General features: G+C 40.1%; 1 protein-coding gene and 1 long non-coding RNA gene across 11 annotated transcripts in view; one reads left to right on the top strand and one right to left on the bottom strand.

Moving 5' to 3' along the window:
* The window catches only part of DGKI (diacylglycerol kinase iota), a 430,242-nt gene extending 410,770 nt beyond the window's left edge, over nt 1-19,472 (top strand). For all 10 annotated transcript variants that reach the window (XM_055591024.1, XM_055591028.1, XM_055591025.1 and 7 more), the window contains 3 exons: nt 2,393-2,429; nt 4,156-4,255; nt 9,066-19,472. In XM_055591024.1, coding sequence (XP_055446999.1) covers nt 2,393-2,429; nt 4,156-4,255; nt 9,066-9,182 — 254 coding nt within the window. In that variant the 3' untranslated portion in view covers nt 9,183-19,472. The remainder of the gene's footprint in view (nt 1-2,392; nt 2,430-4,155; nt 4,256-9,065) is intronic.
* Nucleotides 12,643-19,737, bottom strand: part of LOC129659553 (uncharacterized) — a 27,409-nt gene continuing 20,314 nt past the window's right edge. The window contains exon 3 of the long non-coding RNA XR_008718121.1: nt 12,643-12,802. This is a non-coding gene — a long non-coding RNA (uncharacterized LOC129659553). The remainder of the gene's footprint in view (nt 12,803-19,737) is intronic.

Below are 19,737 nucleotides of genomic sequence, written 5' to 3'. Positions count from 1 at the left end.
TGATGGACATTTAGGTTGTTCCCATGTCTGCCTATTGTATATAGTGCTGCAGTTAATATGGAGGTGCATGTATCTTTTTGAATTATGTTTTTCTCTGATTTATGCCCCAGAATGAGATTGCAGGATCATATGGTAGTTCTATTTTGAGTTTTTAAAAAACCTCTGTACTGTTCTCTGTAGTGGCTGGTCACCACCAACAGTATAGGAAGGTTTCCTTTTCTCCACACCCTCTCTAGCATTTATTGTTTGTAGATATTTTTGATGGTGGCTATTCTGACTGGTGTGAGGTGATACCTCATTGTAGTTTTTATTTGCACTTCTCTAACAATTAGTGATGTTGAGCATTTTTTCATGTGTCTGTTAGCTATTTGCATATTATCTTTGGAGAAATATTTATATCTTCTGCCCATTTTTTAATGGGTTTTTTGTTCTGTTTTGTTTTGACACTGAGCTGTATGAGCTATTTGCATGTTTTGGTTGCATTGTTGCAGATATTTTCCCTCATTCTGGAAGTTGTCTTTTCATTTTGTTTATGCTCTCCTTGGCTGTGCAAAAGCTTTTAAGTTTACTTAGGTCTTGTTTATTTTTGTTTTCATTTCCATTAGCCTAGGAGACAGATCCAAAAAGATATTGCTACAATTTATGTCAGAGTGTTCTGCCTATGTTTTCCTCTAGGAGTTTTATGGTTTCTGTTCTTGCATTTAGGTCTTTGATCCATTTTGAGTTTATTTTTGTGTATGGTGTTAGAGAATGTTCTAATTTCAAGTTTTTACATGTAGCTGTCGAGTGTTCCCAGCACCACATATTGAAGAGACTCTCTTTTCTCCATTGTATATTCTTTCCTCCCTTGTTGTAGATTAACTGACCATAGGTACCTGAGTTTATTTCAGGGCTTTCTATCCTGTGCCATTAATCTATATGCTTTTGGGCGAGTACCAAACAACTTTGATTACTGTAGCTTTGTATAGTCTGAAGTCAGTGAGCCTGACTCCTCAGCTCCATTCTTCATCAAGATTGCTTTGGCTATTTGGAGTCTTTTGTATTTCCATAAAATTTTTAAACTTTATTGTTCTAGTTCTGTGAAGAATGGCACTGGTAATTTGATAGAGATTGCATTTGTTGATTGCTTTGGGTAGCATAGTCAAAATCTTCCAGTCCAAGAACACTGTATACCTTTCCATCTGTTTGTGTGTCATTTGCTCAGTTGTGTTCAACTCTTTGCAACCCCATGGACTGTAGCTTGCCAGGCTCCTTATTCATTAATTCAGACAAACATTTAAGCCTCTGCTTGGCACCGTGCTCTATGCCAGTCACCAACGGAGGACACAGTGTTGGACAAGGCATCTGCCACAACTTCAAGGGGTTTTCCAGAATCTAGTTGTGGAGAGAGACAAGACAGCAGGTAATTTTAATATGGCTTGACAAGTGTCATGATCAGTAAGGTGATTGTATATCCCTACTTGTTAGGGATACTCTCAGTTTTGATGGTTAATTATATTACCCTCCTAATTGTAGGAAATAGGGTTAACATACAAAATGAGGGAACACATGGGCAGGGCATCTAATGCAATGTTAAGAATGTGGTAATAGAGAGCTTTCTGGAGAAAATGTGGATCAGCTGATACCTGCAGGTAAGAAGTTGCAGGAAGGGTTTGGAGGAAAGCAGTAGTGCAGCAGGGGGAGAGGTGGGCATTCCAAGCAGGTTTGCAGGTTGAATTGAGTAAATTAGTGAACAAATAAGAAGTTGTGAATGTGAAAACTCAGAATGTTTCAATTCCTGATGAAGCATATAGAACCATTTGATGTTTATATATAACATTTCTTCCAGATTTTGGGAGGGAAATTTTATGAAAAATAGAATTTTACTCTATTTCTAAAATAAAGAAATTGGGGTAGATAATGTCTTGACTTAGTGTAAGCTGCTAAGTGTTATGTCAGATAAAGAGCACTTAATAATACAGTCTCTTGTAGTTTTAATGGTATGCTGTATAAGACCTTCCCAAACAACCTGTGCTAAAAGTAGACTTTAAAGCCCACCTGATTCTCCTTTTCCTCTTTAGATAGCCACTTAATTATTCTTAATTTATTCTATCCCTATTAATTTTATTTCTTCAGCTTGTTTGAAAGTTTCTTGAAGGCAGAGTCTGTATTCTTTTTTATCTCCCATTCTCTACATATTGCCTGGTGATGATTGAGAGATTGATGAGGGGGAGTTGGAGGGAGCATTTCTCTTTTGGAGGGGGAGGTGGTCTTATTATCCCTGAAACTAAATACTCTGCTCTTATTCAGCCTCCCAAAGTATTTTAATTCTGTGACTACAGTTTTGGTTTTTTATTAATGGTAATTTTTTGAACTTTTTTCTGATGGGCATCTTGCTTTTCCTCTTCTTTAGGACCGTCCGAGTTATTGGATATGGCAGACAGTGAAACGTGAGTGTTGCCTTGCATTATGTAGTCTAGATTGTCTTCTTGAGATCATATAAAAATGTCCTACTTTCACTTGCCTTTATGACTGTAGAGCTAATCTTCTAAATCAAAGTTTACACAGTAAAAATAGATGGTACCTGTCATGATGATTGCATACATAACCATTGCTGGTCATCATTTAGAACTTCCTTCAAGGGAGGTACTTCTGCACTGGTGCACCTTGAATGGCAGAGAAGTCTAATGTACTTAGCTCTTAATTACCCATCCATTTACTCTTTCTCAACTGAGGTTTATAAGCAAATTAAGCCCTAATGCCCTAAGGCACCCTTTTTGTGCAGTGAGACAATTTCTCTGTGCTAAATCTAGAATGGAACAAGTTATATGCAACCACTGGAGAACCAGGAACATAGTGGCTCCAACCATTTCCATGTTTTGTGCCTCAGAAGAGGAATTCTGGTTCAGAAACTCACCAGCTCTGCAGTTGGCCCCCAAACTAATAACATTTGTTGTCAACGTTTTTATTCCCAGAATAGCACAACAGTTACTATTCCCCAAGCAGGGACAAAGAAAGGCTAAAAACATCTAACTCTGGAAGCCAGGAGGAGCCTCTAGAGAACTGCAGTGAAATATAACAAGGATAAAGAATGGGTGGGGTGGAGTTGTGGTTGTTTAGTCTGTAAGTTGTGTCCGACTCTTTGTGACCCCATGGACTGTAGCATACCAGGCTTCCCTGTCCTTCACTATCTCCCCGAGTTTGCTCAAACTCATGTCCACTGAGTCAGTGGAGTGGAGAAGGGCTAAGGAGCCCGGAAGGAAGAAAAGTAGGAGGGGTTTAGTCATGAGTCACTGACAAGGAAGGAACCATCCGTTGCTACAGGAGCTTGTTCACGTACCACAGATCCCATCAGCAAGGTTGTCATTCACCCTAGCTTGGCATTAAGTGTCTTTTCAATTTTAGACTCAGGATGGGAATATTCTCCTCCCTCTGCTGTCTGTGGGGGTTGGAGAAATAGTCACTTTGCCATGGCTATTCCCCATCCCAAGTGGGCTGACCTCAGGCCTGCCGCTAACTAGAGGTGACTCAGGCTGCTGAACTCTCCCAGAGTTCTTACTGTCCCTCCCAGATATCCTCTGGGTCTGCCCCTCCCCTTCCATTCACAAGGAATCAGCGGGTCGGGCAGAGTGGCTGCCTCCTGGGTCTTTGAAGTCAAGTCCCAGAAGGTGGTCTTCCCAGGGCCAGGTGGTCTACTGAGCCCTGCGATGTGGTGCTCCGTGCTGCTCCTGTGTGCACTTCACCTCACGTCATTCTGGCTATGTCCCGATGTCTACGGGACATAGCTGGAATGTCTACACAGAGTGGCTGCACACTGTTCAGACACGTCTACGCACATCAGTCTATTTCAGAGTGCCACTGAAGAGTACTTACATCAGACAGTAGTCATATAAAACAAAATCACTCAGCCTACCTAACCAGCCAACACTGAAAAAGAGGCTGGAGTCAGGTGTTATGGTGAGACGATGACCAACTCAGGGTACTTTTAGGACCCCGGTCAGCCACCGCCCCTGTTCGTGCTCTGCAACTGTGGTCTCAACCATAGGTGGGAAAGTGGCCAGGGGGCACAGAAGGTCAGCAGCAGGGGTACGATGCGACCCTCACTTCCCTCCCTGCCCCCTTTCCCCCACCCCCACTCCCGCCTCCAGCCCTTTACCCATTTCATCTTTGATTTAGGGGTGAGACCGCACTGCACAAGGCAGCCTGCCAGCGGAACCGGGCCGTGTGCCAGCTTCTGGTGGACGCAGGCGCATCTCTGAGAAAGACGGACTCCAAGGTAACTTGATGAGTGAGTGCAGGCATCCTCCCCCAGGGCAGGATCTCTGGCTCCATTGCCTTGGAGCAAAGGCATCCTTTCTGTACTTATGGAAGTGCCTGGGGCTTTGGAAAAAGGAGGCCAAAATAAAGTGTTTCATTTAGAGAAACTGCAGTTTAAATGTATAAGCACAAAGGGAGGGTGTGTGCTTGTCCAAGGGGCTTCATAGACCTCTGAACGCTCTGACCTCAGGACTCAAGGGGAGAGAGAGGCAGAGAGAAGAGTTAATAGAGATCAACCCCATAGAGTAATTTGCTATGATGATCTGAGGTCATGGTCATGGTTGGCTCTGAGTTTTAAAGCACCCTCTAAGAAAGGACAAGCCACTTAACTGTAGCAGGTTACAGAGAAGAATTTTAATATATAAGTGAGGACTTCATTAAGTATGTGCTAAGTAACCTAAGTTTGGCGTCAATGAATGTAGACAAGAAACAGGTAACGAACAAGCCTACTGATGACTTCAGAATTGCTCATCACTTAAATAAATCTAATGGGAGCTGTGTGTGGTTTTCACTCTGGACTTTCCTCCAACTGCAGTACATTGTGACATGGCTTTCTCTCTGATATGGACCTTTCTGTCCTTTCTGAACCAGTTTCAGTGCTTGATTCTTCATTTCCCTTGTGACCCACCAGATCCTTGCTCTCTGAGGTCCCTGGCTGTCTTAATTCTGATAAATCTAGACTATTGAATTTATTAAGCCGGGTCTTCATTTCTAGCTGATCTATTACCTGTCTGGTTAGCTAACTGGGTATAAGATTCCAAATGGCAGATAATTACTCACTGTGATATTCTTCCCAGATGATATTTGCATTCAACTGCTTTGATGTGTAACCTTAGTGAGAGGCATAACCCAGGGAAGCAAGATCAGCAGAGGCCAAGATTTGAGGTGGGCTTGGCCTTTCTTGCTGGAGCCACTTGAACACAGCAGGGCCCTTGCCTGTGCACCAGAGACTGGTCTCAACTCAGGTGGTAGAAGGGAGGAGCAAGATGAAATAGAGGGACCAAGAAGAGACTGGCCAGGAGACCTGGACCCAGAACAGATGGTTCTTTTTTAATCTAAGTTTCTGAATCAAATAAAGGGACTCAATGTTCCTTGATATTTCTATTTTGTGTTATGTATGTATGTCCTCTTTTCAAAATGCAAAGTTTTATTATTTTTATTATAAATATAGTACAGCCTCACAGAAAACTCTAGCAATGCAAAAATTTTTTAAAAAAGTAAAAACTGCTAGAAATCCCACAATCTAGACCGATATACCATTACAACATTAATGATTTCTCCTCACATGTGGGTATGTCCATTTTTCTCTCTCATTTCCTGCAAGTAGGTAAAGTCAAGCTATACTACATGCTTCTGTATAACCTACGTTTGCACCCAACATTTTGTTTTAGAGAGCTTACCGTTTGGAGTAATAGAGCTATGCTTCATCCTTTTCAGGGATCCTCTAATTTTTTCCATTCCCTAATTTTATGCTTGGTGAAAGCTGAATATCATAATTATGACTGGGTCTTCTCCTGGAAATTTTTGGAGAGAAGCAATATTTTGAGAGAATTTCTCTCGATAGAAAATGGCTCCTTAAAAATCAACTCAAAGGCACACTCACTCCACCTCTATTTAGAAACTGGGAATCTCAACCTCATTAATGTTGATGACAAGATAATCTCTTTAAAAAATGATACAAAGAAACTTATTTACAAAATAGAAACAGACTCACAAACCTTAAAAACAAATTTATGGTTACTAAAAGGGAAAGGTTGGGGGGCGGGGAATTAGGAGTTTTGGTGAAAGTTTTGGAAAAATTGGGAGATTATCTATTTTATATACATACTACTACATATAAATAAAATAGATAATCAACAAGGACCTATGTATAGCACAGGGAACTCTACTCAATATTCTGTAATAACCTATATGCAAAAAGAATCTGAAAAAGAATTGGGATATGTGTGTGTGTGTGTAAATAAACTGAATCACTTTGCTGTATACCTGAAACTGACACAGTATTATAAATCATCTATATTCCGGAAGAAAAAAGATAAGCTACAAGTACTGTAACCAAATTGAATAAAATTATAGGAACTTGAAGCTATGGCTAAATATTAAATCCCAACTAAATAGGTAAAAATTTTAGAGCATTTAGAGCCATTGTTACATCCCTTTTATCTTCTATTCCACATGCCCTTGTAGGCTACTAGGATCAGACTTAATTGAAGTTGATACCATCCATTGCAAAAGATAAGGCTGAGAAGTGTTTGATAGTTTCTGTAATACTTGTGTGCATTTTTATACATGGAACTATTTATCTGGTACAGTGATCATGCCTCTATCCTTTCCGTAGAACTTAATATCATTTTGTACATATACACAATGGAATATTACTCAGCTATATAAAAGAACAAAATAATACCATTTGCAGTGACATGGATGAACCTAGAGACTGTCATACTGAGTGAAGTCGGTCACACACAGAAAGACAGGTATCATATGGTATCACTGATGTGGAATCTAAAAAGATGATACAAATAAATCTATTTACAAAACAGAAATAAAGCTACTAACGTAGAAAACAAACTTATGGCTACCAAGGGGGAAAGGGAGGAGGAAAAGGGTAAACTGGAAGATTGGGGAATAACATATACACACTAGAATATATAAATAGATAACTAACTAATAAGGACCTACTATATAGCACAAGAACTCTGCTCAGTACTCTGTGATGACCTATATGGGAACAGAATCTAAAGAGTATATAACTGATTCACTTTGCTATACAGCAGAAACTTACACAACACTGTAAATCAACTATACTCCAACAAAAATTTTTAAAACAATATCATTTTTAAGTAGATACCATTGAACAAAAATTAGAAGCGTCAAGGACGGTTAAGTATGTCTATAAACATTCAAAATAATGAAGACCATTCCTCCTTTAACGGTTGACTTATGTTTGTTGGCCTCATTTCAGAAATATTACGTGTATAAATATACATCAGTTCAATTCAATTCAGTCACTCAGTTGTGTCCTACTCTTTGCAACCCCATAGACTGCAGCACACCAGGCCTCCCTATCCATCACCAACTCCTAGAGTTTACTCAGACTCATGTCCATTGAGTCAGTGATGCCATCCAACCATCTCATCCTCTGTCCTCCCCTTCTCTGCCCACCTTCAGTCTTTCCTAGCATCAGGGTCCTTTCTAATGAGTCAGTTCTTCACATTAGGTGGCCAAAGTATTGGAGTTTCAGCTTCAGCATCAATCCTTCCAATGAATATTCAGGACTGATTTCCTTTAGGATGGACTGGTTGGATCTCCTTGCAGTCCAAGGCATTCTCAAGAGTCTTCTCCAATACCACAGTTCAAAAGCATCAATTCTTCGGTGCTCAGCTTTCTTTATAGCCCAACTCTCACATCCATATATGACTACTGGAAGAACCATAGCCTTGACTAGACTGACCTTTGTTGACAAAGTAATGTCTTTGCCATAACTTTGGTCATAACTTTTCTTCCAAGGAGCAAGTGTCTTTTAATTTCATGGCTGCAGTCACCATCTGCAGTGATTTTAGAGCCCATGCTTTATACCGTCAGCAAAAACAAGACCGGGAGCTGACTGTTGCTCAGATCCTGAACTCCTTATTGCCAAATTCAGACTTAAATTGAAGAAAGTAGGGAAATCACTAGACCATTCAGGTATGACCTAAATCAATAAATATACATATAGCATTATAATTTGTTGTTGTTCAGTCACTGAGTTGTATCTGACTCTTTTGTAATTCCATGGACTATAGCCCATCAGACTCCTCTGACCATGGGATTTCCCAGGCAAGAATACTGGAGTAGGTTGCCATTTCCTCCTCCAGGGGATCTTCTCAACCCAGGGATCAAACCCACACCTCCTGCATTGGCAGCCAGCTTCTCTACTGCTGAGCCACCAGGGAAACCCAACATTATAATAGACTGCAAAAAATTATAGAGTCATTTACAATGATGCAGAAGAGCATTTCATGACATAGAGGTTTTATATGTTATTAAGTGCAAAAGCACATTACCTAAGTATATACACAAAGTATGGTTTAGTTTTCATAAAACTAATTGTGTGTAGAGCTACAGAAATAAGAAAATAGCTCCTTTATGGGAAGGGTAATAGCAGTTGTCTTAGTATAGTGGAATTACTGGTGATTTTTGCTTACTTATACTTTTCTACTTTCCCAAGATTTCTGTACTCAACACCCATCACTTTTATTATCAGAAATTAACTTACTTTTTAGGGAGATAAAATAGTTCTAAATTAGGGAGAACCAAACTGAAGAGTTTGAAACCAGCGAAGAAACACCTTTTAAATTGTTTCTGATCATCCCTCCTTCTTTGTTTCTGCTTGTTATTTCCCAGGATTTAGTATCACAGAAAGACTTCCAAACTAGAAATCAGAATGCCTGGTTCCCTACTTTCTGTTCAGTGATTTCTATCCCCCTCTGAGAGAATCTGGGTTCTCATACTTCCTGTGCTACACAATTTGCTGCTGTGTAACTAGTTACTCTATGAACCTCCCTTTCCTTTGATGGAAGCCCCACCTCTGAAAAGGGATCATCTCTTTTGAACTTGCATATCTCACACGTTTGATGCAATAATAGATTTAGAAAGTATCTCATCAACTCAAACAGAAAACATGGAAAGATCAGTTTTAGTTATCTTTGAGCTGCTCTGTTTCTATGATTTTTTAAAAAATGTTTCCAAAGTGTTCGTGTCTCTTTCCTCTTCACTGTTACCTACAGGGTAAGACACCTCAAGACAGAGCCCAACAGGCCGGGGACCCAGACTTGGCTGCCTACCTGGAAAGCCGCCAGAATTATAAGATCATTGGCCATGAGGACCTGGAAACTGCTGTTTGACCCTGGTAGACAGGCTGAGAGAACCTCAACAAGCATCTCACCTGTGCCCTCCTGGTGATCGGGCGGCTCCTCTGGAAGAAGCTGATGGAATCCATAAATCTGTCTCTCCTGCAAGAATCTATCTGAGACCATGCCACCAGTTTTAAGGGCTACCAAGATGTACCACAGAACATGATAGCCCGCTGAGGACGAGGCAGGACACCTGGAGATTTGTGGACTGCGAGTTCCACAAAATTCGATCCTTATTGCTTCCAGCAAGTAGCATGAACTTCTGTGTTCACCTGTATAATTTATTTTAAAGATCCAAGGATGTTCGTATAAATGGCACTGCTCCCTCGCCCCCCATGCATTCACTTTTCTCCTGTACCGCACAATTCTACTGTAACAACCCATCGATTTAAAAAAAATATATATGATCTGTTCTCTTTACATTCAGTCTTTGAAGACCACGAGACTCTGAAGGTCTTTTCAAACCCTCTGGATGTCCTGCAGAAATATAACTGTAAAACCGCTTCCACTTCCAAGACTAAATATACCGAGACTACTTAGTGACCTTTCTGCATGTCTCCTCTCCCTCCCTAACCCTTTTTCATTATATAGGAGCTGGGAGTGCCACATAGATAGCGTCCGCTTGTGTGCAATATCTCTGAGATGCAGCAAGGTGGCATGGGAGTTTCCTGGGTTGAGTGGTACCTCGGAGGGGGACCCAGGGGTCAGCCCAGGTGGCGGCACTGTTGCCAAGAGCCATGGAGGACTGGTTCAGCTTGGGCTGTTGGCCCAGCTCCGTACTGCCTACGTGTAGCCATCTTTGCCTTTTGCTGCAGCAGAGATGGGCAGTGGATTCTCACCAAGGCCCGTAGCGGGTTTGCAGAACCACTCCATTTTAAGTGCTGTTGAAATTGCAGAGCAGAGAACCGTGAGTGGGAACTCTGGTGACAGGAAATGGAGCACTACGACAGCGTTTACTGTTGGGCGTTTTGACTGATAGTAGAAAGCAGGCTAATCAACTTGAAATAAAACAGCAAAAGCAAAAGTAGCAACATATGTCAAAATAACTCACTTAAGTAGAAAACAGTCACCAGAGTGCTGCACAGAGGCTAATAGGTTCGGGTACAGTGCTGAGAAGGGGCCCGCTTTAGGTTTTCCTTCTAAGGTCTTGGTTTTCGTTACCCTGAGGGAGCCTTGTCCCAAGGACAAAGCCTTGTTTTACGAGCTCCACTGCCAGACTTTCAAGATGCCTGGATCATTTGGATGGATGCCTCACCTGCTGTTGTCAGATTCCAGGGTCATACCTGATAGCACTGTACCCCCGCTGTTCATGTACAGGGCGGTCGGATATATCCTTTTCTCTATTTCCCCTGCCAGAATGTTCTTAGTGCCGACTACTGTTGGGAGTCTAACTAGAAGCATCTCGCTGGCAGTAGAATTACAGCTTTTCATCATGCCACAGACCAGTTGGTACTTCCAGGTACCTCTGTTAGGCACTCTCTCATAACTAAAGAATCAGGAGAAAAAGTCTCCTCACTTTCAGAGAAAACATCTGCTTGACTTGGGCATAAGGCAGAAGTGAAAGTGGGTGACGCTTTTTGCTTTAAACTAAACCAATGTCTTCTGAGCTTTCTTCCATTTTGCTCTGAGACACAAGCCAAGTGTTTCCTTTGTGTTTCTGCATGTGAGCATAAATGATTGTCTCTCTGCATTTAAGTTAAAGTCCAGTGGTGCCGCCTCGCTTATCTGAACCCCTTTTGGTCACGTGTCATTTTGAAAGTACAGAGATGATACACTGTATTAGGTGGGAACAGCCTCTCAGTGGATGGGGACCACATCTGCCCTTAGTTGTTTCCAAATCAAACTGTTGGCGTTATTTTCAGCTGTGGAAAGTAGAATCTGTTTTCATACATCAGTCTTAGAAATGGAGCGATCTTTTGGGTTTTCTGGCAAGGGCCAAAGGGACTGCAGTAGATTGTTTCCAGAAGCTGGAAAGAAACATGCTCCAGGAGAATTTAATCACTGGGCTTCTGCTGGGAATTTTTCAGTTGGTGAGACTGTCAAGGAGATGTTGTGATGACAGAAATATAATCCTTTAGACAGACTGGAATCTGGCTTTGAATGGTGCCTTCCATGCCCTATATTGAGCCAAGCATTTGGCCACATAGCGATCGCTGGGATGAAGGATTCTGTTCTCACCAACCACCATCTCATATTTCTCTGTGATGCTTCCAAACAGCCCAGAGAAAATTGAGGGTGCAGGTGGCTGTGGGCCAATTCAAATAGCTCCAGCTGAAGTCACACGTAAATCTTCAGTATGGAAATAGATGAAGCAATGACTACTGTAGGGGTCCTGATGCATTTGGAAATTGTTCCAAACCAAAAAAGAGAGACATTAATGTCCTACATTATTGATGGGGGAATGACATAGGACAAAGGCAAATATCTCTTTGAAAAAGCAAACACCCTAAGAACTTAGGTTTTGAGGGGAAAAAAAGCATCAGAAATGGTCAGAATAGTGACCTATTTAATGGTTTAAACATTAAATCTACCTCCTGTAGCTTTTTTTAAAAAATGGCCACCGCATGTGACAGTCCTGGGCTTTAGAAAAGAGAGAAGGGCATGTGCTCTAGGAGTCTCCAACATAGCTTAGGTAGGTAGTAGCTCCTCTCCTGGGCCATCAGGAAGCATGGCAGCAAATAGTCTGGCGCTGGTCTGATAATCCACGTAACTTTAAAAGACATGAAACTGTACACCTATGGAAATACAATTTTCTACAAAACCTACTGAGACAGTACTGCCAAGTGTAGCTGGCTCAGCTGCCATTCCTCTGTGTTTGGCTCAGGAGAGCTCTTCGCGTTGTGCTCCTGTCTGCTCTGGGATTCCATTTTTAGATTGGGCAGATAGAGGCGTGAGAAATGGAGAGTTATTAAAAGCCAACATTATATAACCTTAAAGGTAGTCATTTTCTGGTAGCCTTATATTCTGATATGATGCATTTAATGAAAAAGGACCCAGTTGTGCTGTGCTTATCACATTCAAGGACTATGATAAAGAACAGAAGCTAAGAAGAAAATAAACACCACGGCCGGGAATTTCACTTTCAGAGTTTCAGTTACCTCTGTAGAGGTTATAGTCCATGGGTTCCGAAGAGTCGAACACAACTGAGCGCACACACAGAGGTTTTAACCTAAAACGAATGCAGTGTCTGAAATGGAGAATTTAACCGGCGAGTACACAGCCTTGAAACTAGCAGCAAGTGCTGGAAAGCCTCACACGTGCTCCATTGTTCCCATCCTTCTGTTCTAGCTGGCCTGAGTGTGTAGGCAGGTCCGTTTACATTGAGAGATCCTCAACAAGCAAGTAGTTTCCATTTAGACCTAATAACAGTTTCTTTGCCTAAAGGATTGCCAGGATTTATTGACTGGACACCTTATAATATTCATGTCTTCAAAAATGTGGGGCAGCAGTGTTTTTTTTTTTCCCCATGTCAATTTTATTTTAAATGTTTAGGTTTTTTAAATTATAAAAGTTGAATGTGCTTTTTTGAAGAAGTTCTAATACCACAGATGAGTATCACATGCAGTGTCAAGGTGTTGCTCTCTGCTGGTATAGAGTCCTCTGTTCGGCCCCTAGAGATAAACAGTGGGAACACGGATAAACATTGTTGCTTGTACATATGTCAGACATACTCTGCATATACAAGCCTCCACGCACACATAGAGATGTATTTAATTGTAGACATATATGTGTATATATCCTATACACATATATTGCATAAGTTTAAAAAAACATTTTATAAGCATGCTAGTCATCTGTGCCTGTGTGGTTAACTCCAACGGGCAAAGATAAGGTAATAGGAAATTTTTCTTTTCTTCTTTGTTATTTTTCCTATTACTAAGCCCAGTTCTGTTACTGCAGCAGTTCAAATGCACATGACATTTGTTCTTGCCTGTGTCATAAAATCTGTGACCAAGAGGTCTTATGATTGTTTTTCTTACCTTCCATGAAGCATGCAACCTACCTGAGCCTCGAGACTTGTCTATGCTATTTGTGGATCTCGAGTGGAGAGTTTCTCTGTGACACTCTTACACATCTTTACAAGGCTGAGTTTACAGGACTGACAGTCAGTAGGCTGCCTAATGATATTTAATTCTGGCAAGCTCCCGCCAAAAAGGTGTCATAACTTGGATATGGGTAGGGTCTGAGTAACTTGGCTTCCTTCCAGTAAGAGTAGCTAATGAAATCACTGAAAACAGCATCTTATATTAAGTTATGCTATTTAAAAATAAAGTAGATTGTTGTTAAACCGGCTCATCGTAACCATCCAATAAAACTAATTACTTAAATGGATTATTTTTATTTTAGGGGGAAAAGTGTAACATCCTTTAGAGAGTTTTCTGATCTTTAACATTTATTTAGTATAAAATTGCTTCTGCCCAGGTCTTAGAACCATCTCTGACTATCTCAAGTTTCTAATTCTCTAAATGCCATATTCAGCTGATTATTTTAAGTCCTATTTTTTTTTCCCTCTGCCTGGCCCCTCACACTGACTTTGGCACCGACCCATTTTTATTTCCTGGTCATAATCCCATCTCTGGTCCCTCCAATTGTCTGACCATAGCAGTAGTCCCACTCCTGGACTTTCTGCCACTACCTTCAATAATTCCATTATACAGATGCCCGAGTCTCCCCCAGATATTATGTTCAAACTGGATCAAAATAAAATTACCCTCCAGGACAAGTATCCATTTTGCCTAAAGGACAAATAGACTCCCACTGACCTTGATCATCTTGCACAGTTACAAGAGGTCTTATTCTGAGAAGTAATTTCCCAGATAGATGGAGCAAATTTCTGTCCTAGTCAAAAATGAGAGTACACAATTATAGAAGCTTCTTCCACACCCAGTGATATAAACCATGTGCCCCCAGGAAGTCACCTGGGTGGCTGGATTCTGTGTTTTACCCCTGTTGGCTATTTATGGATGTAGGCTATCTCGCCACAGTTGAATGAGAAATCTTATGGGCTTCCTTGGTGGCTCAATGGTAAATGCAGGCAATGCATGTTCGATCCCTGGGTAGGAAAGATCCCCTGGAGAAGGAAATGGCAACCCACTCCAGTATTCTTGCCTGGGAAATCCCATGGGCAGAGAAGCCTGGTGGGCTACAGTCCATGGGGTCGCAGAGTCAGACATGACTTAGCGACTAAACAACAAACAACAACCTCACAAAGAGAAACCTAAAACTAGAAACTAAGAGGGGAATCGTGCTCACGACAACCTGTTTGTCCAGGACACTGGCAGTTACTGAACTTGTCCCCCCAACCTGCCCCCCACCAAAAAAAAAAAAGACATAAAAAATAATTATTAGGCTGTTGAAGCATTATGTTTTAAAGTAGAGATTTGAATATTTGGATGGTATCTTCATGGTGGACATATTCCAGAATCTGTTTATACATATATTCAGTCATTTTACACACAGTCATCTGTTCACAAATCAATTATACAATCATATATTTAATCATGCATTTGAAGATATGTTTACTCTGGTGCAGGCACCATACAAAGGATATAAGAATGACTGCAAGAGAGAGAACTCTTGGCCTCACGGAACTCAGTCTAGGAGAAAATACAAATTCCAATCTGATAAGTTCTGTACAGAAGCCCATGGTACTGGGGAGCATGCCCTGCAAGTTCAAGCCTAACCATGTTTTATTTCTATGAAATATGAAACGAGAATATGAAAGAAGCCACAGTTTGCATTCCCTTTCTCTTGGAGTCTTGACACTGTTCCTAAAAAAAAAAAAAAAGGATCTGAAACCAAGACTTCAAGATGAGACTTAGAAACACTACTAAAATGAGAGCCCAGATGTTTATCCTATTTTCGAGGACAGAACTAGGAACAAGAGGCAAAACTTGCAGTTGGATTTTGACTGAAGACAGGTGAAGCATAAGTATCATCAAACAGTGGAGTTGTCCCAGAATTAGAAACGTTTAGTAATGGGGAGTATTTAAGCAGAGGCTATGTGGACCACCTGGAGGGATGCTGTGATTTTGGACATGTGTCTGAGGGGGCTGGATTCGATTCTGGGAGTTTTCTAAAATATTCTTTTAAAATGACTTTGTTGAAAGGGAGGAATCCCTTTGAAAATTTTATAAAAATCTTGACTTTTAATCTTTTAAAATATCACTTTGTGACAGTCTAAGTCTTAAAGAGAATGACATTTAGTTATCACTTAAAAATCTTAAAACTAAGCATGAGTTTAAGAGCTAATGAAAAGAAAGCATACCAAGAGGTATAACTCTACTTCTGGAAGCACCATGGATTCTGATGAATATTCTTAGGCATCCTTAAAAGTCCTATTTGAAATCTGTTTTACTGTCTATTCAAATTCAGGATAAAAACGTGCTGCAGTTTGATATTCTTAGAATTACTTGTAATCTGGTATAATCAGAGGAGAAAGCGCTGCCTAAAAGATGTTTGAGGTCCAAGCAAATGTCCATGAAAGGCAATCCTGGAAAGTTCCCTGGCTTCTGCTCCTGGCATGGTAATTACAAGGGAGAGCTTACCCATGAAAATAAGTAATGATTCTGGTTTTGCCCATTTTTCCATAGTGTCAGTATTTTGAGCCAAATAGCATTTGACATGGGAGGCTGTAGTGGTGGGAGCAACTGAAAATTGTTTCTCAATCCTCTAGTGCGTAGAGCTTTCAATAAAAATAATTTTAACCACTCAAATCTGTACAATGTATTGGTAACAGTTTCAATGATTTTAGAATGTTACTTAGGCATTTTGATGCATTTTTTACACTTTTGAGCCTCAATGCAAACCCCTGAGATTTAATGCATATAATGTGTTTAAAATAAATAAATAGAATCTCAGAGCAATGAATTTGACTAACACTGATCCATGTAGTAAGTGGTAGAACCGTAGCACAGCTAAGATCTTCAGATATTCCAGACTAATGTGTCTACAATAGATGTTTTCTAAGTAAATAATTTTCCACCATTGCTTTCAATGCTTCTTTACATCCATCATTCAGATTTCCATCATTTAGAAGGTGCCTCCTTGAAAAAATATTTACCTAAGATTCCATAGCATGAGTTGGTTAGGACTGAGGGAGAATATGAAATTAAAAATTTAGGGGTTTTGCTCTCATACAGAGGCTTATCAGGTTGGACACATTTCAAGGGGGAGAAAAGACCAAATGTTTTGGCACCAGGATGGATTTTACGAAAATACACTGAGGGGGGACTTCTTGGCTTCTCTACTTTGTGATTCTCAGCATTTTTAAATGTTGGTATTATTTTCTCTCCTTGAAAGTCACTACTGGAATAATATTATTTCAGAATACTGCACCAAAATGTGTCTTGCCATTCAAGACTCCAAAGCTTAAAGTTTTGGGTGAGTATACAAGGCTAAATCCATCATACACATTCATGTAGGGGGTTGGCCAAAATATTCTTTTGGGCTTGTCTATGAGATGTTATGGACAAACCCAAACTTTTTTAGCCAACACAATACATAGAGGCCTAACACTGAAGATGCCACACTTGAGGTAGAAAGAGCAAACGGGCCTGAGATATCCTTCCATTCCTAATCTCATATTTACAAGGCACCACTGTGGGCAGTTGATGAATATGTAAAAGAGGGGTGTTTGATCTGGAAGGGAGCCAGATGAATAGGAATGTTGGGAGAAGATGGCTTAAGTAGGACTATGAGGTCCAAATTCTGTAGGACAGACGAGATCAGGAACAGACATGGAGGGGAGGCAGCTTTATTTCTTATGTAAGGATTTTATTTTCCCTAAACATTACATCCAGAAAAATGAATTGGGTTTCCTAAAAAACGTGAACTTATCACAGCTGATGTTTCTTATGGCATATAAGTAAATATTGAACAAACAGATCAGGGATCATGTTAAAGCAATTGCTTGGACTAAGACTTCTGTGATGTTTTCCAGGTTTCAATTTCTATGATTTTAGACTGGAGCAGAACTCAATTACAGCCCCCTTCTTTCAAGTTCCTGCCATATAGATGCAATGAAAGTATTTCTGTAAAAATACCAGACACTGTAAATATATCCCAGACCATTTAGAAGCCGGTATTTCATGACCTTAAAAAAAAAATTTGCTTTGCTTACACACACACTCACCACTGCCAGCCAATTCCCAAATCTCTAAATAAGATATATATTTCTCCTAAGTCATAAGTCACAAATTCAGGAATTAAAGTGAAAACAAAGGATCTAGTGTTCACTCTCCTACTTTCTCCCCATTTTTTTTGTTTGGTGTGTGCATTTGGAACTGGAGCTTGGAGAACGGGCAGAAGATCTCTGTATTTTCTGACTACAAAAAGGCATGGAGGCAATTTCTGTAACCTGTTGTCATGAAACAGGACTTAACCTCCCATCCCTAGACTAATTTTCCCGGGATGTTTCTGTTTGTGAACTAGTTTTAATTGCCTACCTTCCCTTACTTCCATGAATTCCTAGATTTCAGGTTGGCTGCATGGGGGTGAGAGTTGTTCCTGAGATAGTTGTTAACTGTGGACCCATATCTGGAGGCTTGCTCAGAGAATTGCTCCCACTCCATCTTGTCTCCCACCCTTCCCACTTGCCTCTGGCTCAGGAAGGTAAGAAAAAGCAGAGTAATAGGGAAAAAAAAAAAAAAAAAGATTCTCAAGAGTAATACAGTAATAGGGCGCTAGTCTTAAATTGCCATGGCAACCCACAAATGAATAATATATACTCTCAGCAAACTTTGATCCTCATGAAAAGCAAATTCAGAAGATACAGAGAAAAATTGAAGTGATTTAGAGTGGCTACAAAGAGTTTCTCAGTTGTGAAATAGTCAACATATATTGCTTAGAAGAATTAGATTATGTCTAGAATTTAGGAGAAAACAGGGCTCTGGTAATAGAAGGAAGAACTTTCCAGCAGAGCTTTCCAAAGGACTGGGTTGATTTTGAAAGAGTTTCTCCAAATGTTCAGAGATTAGACTGTGGACTTGTGCAGGACTCCGATAAAATCTGAGAAAAATAAAGGACAATTTAGGGACTTTTTCATAATCCTTACAAATTCTGAGACTATGACTTTCCTATTTGGGGGTTTACATGTAACCTTTCCTCTTAAGAATTATAGAAATAGATTATTATGAATTTTCTTGTAAAAATAAATAGATGAAAGCCCTAAATTGGTTTACCTTATATATTTTTTTAAATTTGTGGGTAATTCTCTCAAATATGTTAGTGAGATCAATTTTTAAGGTAGAGTCTAGCTTTGATATTTATTGTACTTTGTGTGATGAATCCAAATGGTTCCTAACCTTTTAGGTTTTATTAACTGTAAACTTTTTCATTCCCTGTCCCCCTCCCCCATTAGTTGGACTGAGGCTTTGATAACATGTATAATTCCCAATGCAACTGGCACCGAGCTTGATGCTTGCTAACATCCTGATTGTGGGCTGGGACATGTGGGATTCTTGCCATCCTGGGTAGTGAGATTTGGAAATTTAATAGACAAAATATTCTAAGACAACAGAATATTTTGCAAAACACATCTTAGAAAAGTTAGGGTCCAAATTAGTCTCAGTTAAAAAGTTAGGCCGTGGGGTTTTTTTTAAAATTACCAATGATGAAGTGGGCAACCATGAATCTGAATATTATATGGACTATATAGCTGATTGAAAATGATGAAAACCATTCCTGTAAAGAATTAAGAAATAGAGGACAATCTCAGTTCCAGAAGAGTGAATACCTTTCATTTAATTTGATTTCTGAGTGGGATAATGTTCCTGGGCATCCTGAGTACCCTTGGCTGTGGGAGTCCACTCTCGAAGGCTATGTCTGTAGGAAGCTTTGCAGCCACATTATAAAGGGCTCTTTCATGATTTCTGCTTCTGCCCTACCACATCCCACAGTCACGCCTTTGCAAAGCTGCCAGCTGGCAGGTGGAATCCAAACCAAAGTAGCATCTGCGGCAGGAGGATGAGGAAGTTTATTGCCAGGTAAAGGAGGATCCAGATAACATAAAATGGAGGGTGGGTGGGGAGGGTGGGCTGCGGGAGAATGGAGTTTTTGTAACAAAGTCATAAAGTATTTTTCCCTAATTTTCTGGCATTTCCTATTTATACAAACTATCTTGATCACCGCGTTGCTCTACAGAGATTTTCACTGGAATTAATTTGGGAGATTGAACTAATCTCTGAAAAAAGACATTGACTAGTTACAGTTACTTTTTGGACACTTTTTCTGTATTGTGAATTGTGTGGACATGTACAGAATAAAAATTAAGAACTACAATTAGTTTCTTTTCTTTGGTTACTGGCTGTTACGTGTAGTTGGTGTAAATATTATCCTTTAGGGGGTTAAATTCGATTTTCAAAATTTGGAAGCAAATGAAGCATTGCCTGTTTTGGGGATGGTAGAAACTAAAAGAAATCCCTGATAAGGCAGAAAAAAAACTTTTAGACTTCTAGTCTAGTAAATCTGGACTAAGAGAGACCAGATTTACTCTAACTGAATTTTTAAAATCTATATATAAAACTATAATTGTTAAGACACTGGA

This window comes from Bubalus kerabau, chromosome 8 (genome assembly GCF_029407905.1).
Source record: "Bubalus kerabau isolate K-KA32 ecotype Philippines breed swamp buffalo chromosome 8, PCC_UOA_SB_1v2, whole genome shotgun sequence".
NCBI lineage: Eukaryota > Metazoa > Chordata > Mammalia > Artiodactyla > Bovidae > Bubalus > Bubalus kerabau.
The sequence above is the reverse complement of the archived record's forward strand: the minus strand, read 5'-3'. Positions and strand labels throughout refer to the sequence as shown.